Source organism: Acanthisitta chloris, unplaced genomic scaffold (genome assembly GCF_000695815.1).
Source record: "Acanthisitta chloris isolate BGI_N310 unplaced genomic scaffold, ASM69581v1 scaffold4021, whole genome shotgun sequence".
In the NCBI taxonomy this organism is placed as follows: Eukaryota; Metazoa; Chordata; class Aves; order Passeriformes; family Acanthisittidae; genus Acanthisitta; species Acanthisitta chloris.
In genome coordinates this window covers 1,969-8,045 of record NW_008656375.1, presented here as the reverse complement: position 1 = coordinate 8,045, position 6,077 = coordinate 1,969, and the positions used below count along the sequence as shown (strand labels likewise).

General features: G+C 45.5%; 1 protein-coding gene across 1 annotated transcript in view; it reads left to right on the top strand.

Annotated features, from left to right (window-relative positions):
• The first annotated feature begins 2,992 nt into the window (after positions 1-2,992).
• The window catches only part of LOC103811327 (glutathione S-transferase-like), a 4,165-nt gene continuing 1,080 nt past the window's right edge, over positions 2,993-6,077 (top strand). Inside the window, exons 1-4 of the mRNA XM_009084293.1 lie at positions 2,993-3,079; positions 3,947-3,998; positions 4,377-4,509; positions 5,445-5,586. Coding sequence (XP_009082541.1) covers positions 2,993-3,079; positions 3,947-3,998; positions 4,377-4,509; positions 5,445-5,586 — 414 coding nt within the window. The remainder of the gene's footprint in view (positions 3,080-3,946; positions 3,999-4,376; positions 4,510-5,444; positions 5,587-6,077) is intronic.

Below are 6,077 nucleotides of genomic sequence, written 5' to 3'. Positions count from 1 at the left end.
GTTCAGCCTGAAGAAGAGAAGACCTCAGAGCAACTTTTCAATATCTGAAGGGCCTATTAGGAAGCAGGAGAGGGACTCTGTGTTGGGAACTGCAATGATAGGACAAGGGGTAATGGATTCAAACTGAAGGAGGGAAAGTCTAGGTTGGATGTGAGGAGAGTTTTTCCCCGTGAGAGTGGTGAGACCCTGTCCCAGGTTGCCCAGGGAGGCTGTGGCTGCCCCAACCCTGGCAGTGTTCACAGCCAGGTTGGATGAGCCTTGAGCAACCTGCTCTGCTGGGAGGTGTCCCTGCCCAGGGCAGGGCTTGGGGCTGGATGATCTCTAAGGTCCATTCCAACCCTTAAATTCTATGATTCTATGATTTGGGGATTAGGCACCTCCTAAAAGACAATGCCTTGCAGTGGTGTCTGCTTTGATGCCTTCTCCTTCTATGGTTCAAGCTCTAAATAAATAATTAATCTTATATTTATGTCAAGAATAGAACTCATTGGTCTAACAAATGCCAGTGGTGGAGACTGATGGGGTGAGGACCATTTTCAGCTACAAAGCGTTTAAGTATGGGTACAGGAAGGACCTGAAGCAAAGAGCCCCCTGTGCTGTTTAGCCTGGAGAAGAGGCTCAGGGGTGACCTCCTGGCTCTCTGCAACTCCTGCCAGGGCTGGAGAGAGGTGTGGGATGTGTGTCCTGCCAGGGCTGAGGGAGAGGAGAGAGGGAATGGCCTTGAGCTGAGCCAGGGCAGAGTCAGATTGGGTGTGAGGAGAAATGTCTTCCCTGTTGTGGTAGTCAGCACTGGGCTATTGCCCAGGGAGGTGGTGCAGTCACCATCCCTGGAGGTGTTTCAGAGGTGTCTGATGTGGCACTGGAGGATCTGGGTTAGGGTTTAGGGGTTCCAGCAGTGACAGGTTAATGGTTGGACTGGATGATCTTAGAAGTCTCCTCCAACCTTGAAGATTCTCTGATTCTCTCATTCTAACTCTCTGTTTTGAATTGATACACAACTCAAACAACTTCCTTGTGTAACACGAGAAGAACTTTCCAGCTCCCAGTTATGCTCAGGGTGATTCAGCAGATTTTTTATACACCATGCTGACCTTGAGCGCAAGTGATGTCTACAACAGTATTAACCAGGCAGATTAGATAGTCAGGATGGTGCACGGGAGTTCATGCTGCAGTAACCATTTGAAATCAATAGAGTTGCCAGGAGAAAGCAGCCAGGGGTGCAGAGGGCAGTTTGCTTTCTGGTGCTGCTCTTCTTTCACTGTCTCCTGCATTTGTCTTTGCTGTGCATTTTCACCAACTCCAATTCAGGGAGACATTTTTGACAGAAAAAGAAAAAAACCCTTCTTTTCTATGGGAGACATTTTTGACAGAAAAAGAAAAAACCCCTCTTTTCTGTGTCCTAGAGGAATGAAGTTTAGCAGAAGAAATATCCTAGAGGAATATCCCTCAGGACTAAGCAAGGGATAGAAGCTCATGAAGGATTCCAGCTATATTAGGGGATGTGACTTTGGCAATCTGTTAAAAATAAGGAAACCAGAAAAATCAGAAAACACAATTTTGATTGGTGTAACAGTATTCTTTTAAACTGTGGGTACTTTTCAGCCATTGCAATGATCTTTAACTAGGAGGGTAACAAATGATGAAAATGGGAAGCAAACCATTTTCTGCTGGCACAGATGTCTCCAGTGGTCACGACCTCTTGCCTACCTTCCATTTGCATACAGTCAGCATTATTCAGGGGTTTATTTTCTGTAGGTGAGAAGTAACTCAAAAGATCTCATTGTTATTATTTGCTTAAGAGAGAGAGAAGTTTCCAGCTCACAGGGAACTGTTTGTAGTGCTTATTGTAGGAGGAGCTACATACCTAGCCTATATAACCTCAAGGCGAAGCTACTGAAAGCTTAGAGTGAGTTGTACTGTGCACAAGGTAAGTTTTTGGCTTTTGGGCATGCACAGGGAATTAGTGTACTTAAAACTAAGTCAGTGAGTGGCTTTTATAGATGAAATGTGTGTATGTACTTTCTTTGCTAACTAGCTATGTGCACCAAGTGTTAAATGGTTAGGCAGCTGCTTTCTAGGTGTAGGGAGTTCAGGATAAGCAATGTAGATCTCAGCAGTGTGGGGTGTTTCCTCTCACCCCCATCCTATTGTAGAAGAGATGACATGTTATTTGCAAGGGGAATATGGTGGGGTTTTAACCATTTTCCTTTTCCTGCTGTCAATGCTTTAGCTCTGCTGTTGACGTGGTGTTACTAACTGTGAAGCTGTAGTATAAATTAGGCACTGCCTGTGTGTGTGTCCTGCTCCTGTCCACACGTGGATGACAGTCTGCCTGGAAACTCTCATTGCTTTAACTTCCAGCAGAGCTGGAATTGGACCAAGCTGGTATTGCACTTTGGCTCTGCCTGTGGTAAAGACAGATCTGATGTGACCAGAGACAAAATTAAATCCCATTAAATTTGGGGATTTGTCTAACCAAATGAGGAGTGTTGTAAAAGAGGTTGAATGGTTACGGTGGGAAGAAAAAAATCCTTCCTGTCACCTTATAATGGAGCCTAATGACTGCTGGAGAAAGCACAGCAATTACTGAGTTTACATTGTGCAGCTGATAAAACAGTAAACCTCATTCTGAGATAGTGCCAAAGCAAACAGAGAGCACACTCTGCTTTCTGCTCAGAGCAGGACACTTTGGGATCAAATGGGTCTGATTTGCTTGCTCTCTGACCTGAGCCAATTGCTCTTAGTACAGGGTTCTTTTTGCTTTACTAACCTGCATGTCTAAAAGACATTTGCAGGCAAAAATGATACAATGGAGCCTCTCGATATAGCCCAACTTTTACCTCCTTTATTAACTGGATGAATGTCTTAGACTATAAATCATTGGTTTCAAACAAGACAACTCTGAGAACCACTTAGAGACTTAATTCCTCTTCTTTATTTTGCAGATCTCATTTGTTTACTCCTGTCAGTTGGACATCAAGCACGTGGAGACATGTCTGGGAAACCCAAGCTGCACTACTTCAACGGGCGAGGCCGAATGGAATCCATCCGCTGGCTGCTGGCAGCAGCTGGGGTTGAGGTTTGCCTTTGCTTTCCACACTAAGAGCATGTGACAAATGTGTATTTTTACTGTTCCTTATGAAAATGTGACTGGCCAGCAGTTTCAAACTGCTCTGTGCATTGCTGACCAAGGAGCTTAGCCTAAGTAAATGTGACTGGCCAGCAGTTTCAAACTCTGTGCTCTGTGCATTGCTGACCAAGTCGCTTAGCCTAAGCGGAAGACCAAGTTCCTGTTTCACTTCCATGCAGCTTGTGATGAGTTTTCTGGTAGCACAAGAAATGTCTCCCCAGTGTAGCTAGTGAAAGAATTATTGCTACTGCCATGTAGCTTACCCCAGGAGGTGCTGTACAATACAAATCACAGAGCTACTTTTTTTTTTTACCTCTAATAATTTCTGATGTTGAACCAGAGGAGTGTGAGCACCTGTAAGTTTCAAGAGCTCTGAGATTTTGTCGTGGTGATGGCCACTGTGCCAGAAAGCTGAATGGGGCACTGAATCTCTTCTCTTTGTCCCTTCATTTGCCAGTTTATAGCAAAAAGCTCTACCACTGTTCTGCTGCTGCACTGAGAATTTATCTACACTCCTCTCTTCCCTGCACCATCTCTTGCCAGCACGGGCAGCAGCAGCAGGGTCATCATTTGCTCAACAGATGAGGTTTTGTGCCTTTCAGTCATCTCAGCTTTAGTCAAAGTCTTACCTGCACAAAACTATGAGTCATGTGTGAGAGGGAAGAGGAAAGGATGAGACAGAGGCAAAATAAATTTTTAAAGAGAATTTTTTCCCCCGTAACACATTCCTCTTAACTCTTTATGCCTTCATTGTCTAAATGTATAAGAAGCTAAAGCATGGAATGACAACACAACTTTTTTCTGTGTTTCCTGCAGTTTGAAGAAGCTTTCCTGGAAAAAAAGGAGGATCTGACAAAGTTACAGAAGGGTAAGTTTCTTTCATGTTTTAGTAATGCAATAAGAATAAGAATTTGTCACTAAGGAATGGTTCTTTGTTTCATGATAAGCATTTTCCATACCTTGTTGTGGTAGTGAGGAAGATCACCACCAAAGGGTTGTCAAGCATTGGAACAGAAGGCCCAGGGAAGTGGTTGAGTCTCCACGTGTAGCTGTGGCTCTTAGGGACATGGTTTTAGTGGTGGAGTTTGACACTATGAGGTTTACAGTTGGACTTCATGACCCTAAGAGTCTACTCTCGCCTAAATGATCTTAAATAATAAATAATACACGTGGATACTTTGCCTAACCCCAACTGATGCTTCTCATTGAGAGACTGTGTCTCCTTGTCTTACCCTCTTTTCCCTAGATGGATCCCTGCTCTTTCAGCAAGTGCCCATGGTGGAGATGGATGGAATGAAGTTGGTGCAGACCAGAGCCATCCTCAGCTACATAGCAACAAAGTACAACCTCTATGGGAAGGACCTGAAGGAGAGAACCCTGTATGTCACAGTACCACCTTTGCTTGTGTGACCACAGTTCATACTACATCTCTGTGTAACACAAAAATATCTCAGGTCACAACCAGATTCAGGGTGATAGAGCAGTGTGTGTTGACTGACTGCAGGTGAAGCTTTACAGCAGTAATAACAAGCTAGATTAGATTGGCAGCCCCAGGTAGATTAGACCTTGCATGGTGCAAGGGAGCTCGTGGATCATCAAGCAAAGGTCAATACATTATCAGAACACTAGTGGTGTTCCCCAGGGGTCACTGCTGGGCCCAGTGCTCTTTAATACCTTTATTGATGATATAGATGAGAGGATTGAGTGCACCATCAGCAAGTTTGCAGATGACACAAAGCTGGGGGGGAGTGTGGATCTGCTGGAAGGCAGGAGGGCTCTGCAGAGGGACCTGGACAGGCTGGAGAGATGGGCTGAGTCCAAGGGGATGAGGTTTAACAAGGCCAAGGGCTGGTCCTGCACTTTGGCCACACCAATCCCATGCAGGGGGACAGCTCCAGGCTGGGACAGAGTGGCTGGAGAGCACCAGGAGAAAGGGACCTGGGAGTGTGGAGAGACAGGAGCTGAGCAGGAGCCAGCAGTGTGCTCAGGGGGGCAAGAAGGCCAATGGCATCCTGGGCTGGAGCAGGAACAGTGTGGTTTTGTACTCAGGTTCCAAAAAACTCAGTGTGGAGAAGTATCATCCCTAGGGAAAAGTGGCTACAGTCTTTAGGTTTTGTTTAGGCATTGTCTTTCCCCCAAGCTCCTCCCTCTGCCCCCTGAAGCTACTGCATTCCTGGGGGGAACTGCTCCAAGCTATGCACATGGGATAGAAGAGGCAGAGAGTTCCCAGCATCTCAGTGGGGTTATGCCAGTAGCTGTTGTGCTGTTCAGGTCTACTCTGTTTGACTTGACCAACTGGATCTATCCCTTTCAGAATTGACATGTATATGGAAGGACTACTAGATCTGTACGAGTTATTCATGATGTACCTTATCCAACCAGCGGATAAAAAGGAGCAACACTTTGCTAATATGTTGGACAAGGCCTCAAACAGATACTTCCCAGCCTTTGAGAAGGTATGTGCAAAGATGTAGCTTAATCAATACTGTTTTTCTGTAACTCCATCGTGGATCTGCACATCTTTGACTGAAGAAAACAGAAAAGAAAAATTACATCTTCAATATAAATGCTCTGGTTTTGGTGGGGCTGGGATGAGGTTGGAGACAGGACACTACAGAGGGGACAGAAGGCACACTATAGCATCAGCTTTTACATCAAGTTTCCTCCTCAAGTGCAGGCCCCCCTCTACCACACGTCCTGTGTTATATTACAGTTCCTTCTGTATCTCACAAAGCTTAGCCTTCGACAGTGCTGAGTACATGAGCTACAGAAGTGAAGGCAAAAGGAAAACTGAGTTGCCAGAAAGAGATCATAGAATCCCAGAATCAATTAGGTTGGAAGGGACCACAATGGACCATCTGGTCCAACCTCCTACTCCAGCAGGGCCAGCCCAGAGCACATGGCTCAGGGTTGTGTCCAGATGGTTCTTGAACACCTCCAGTGAGGA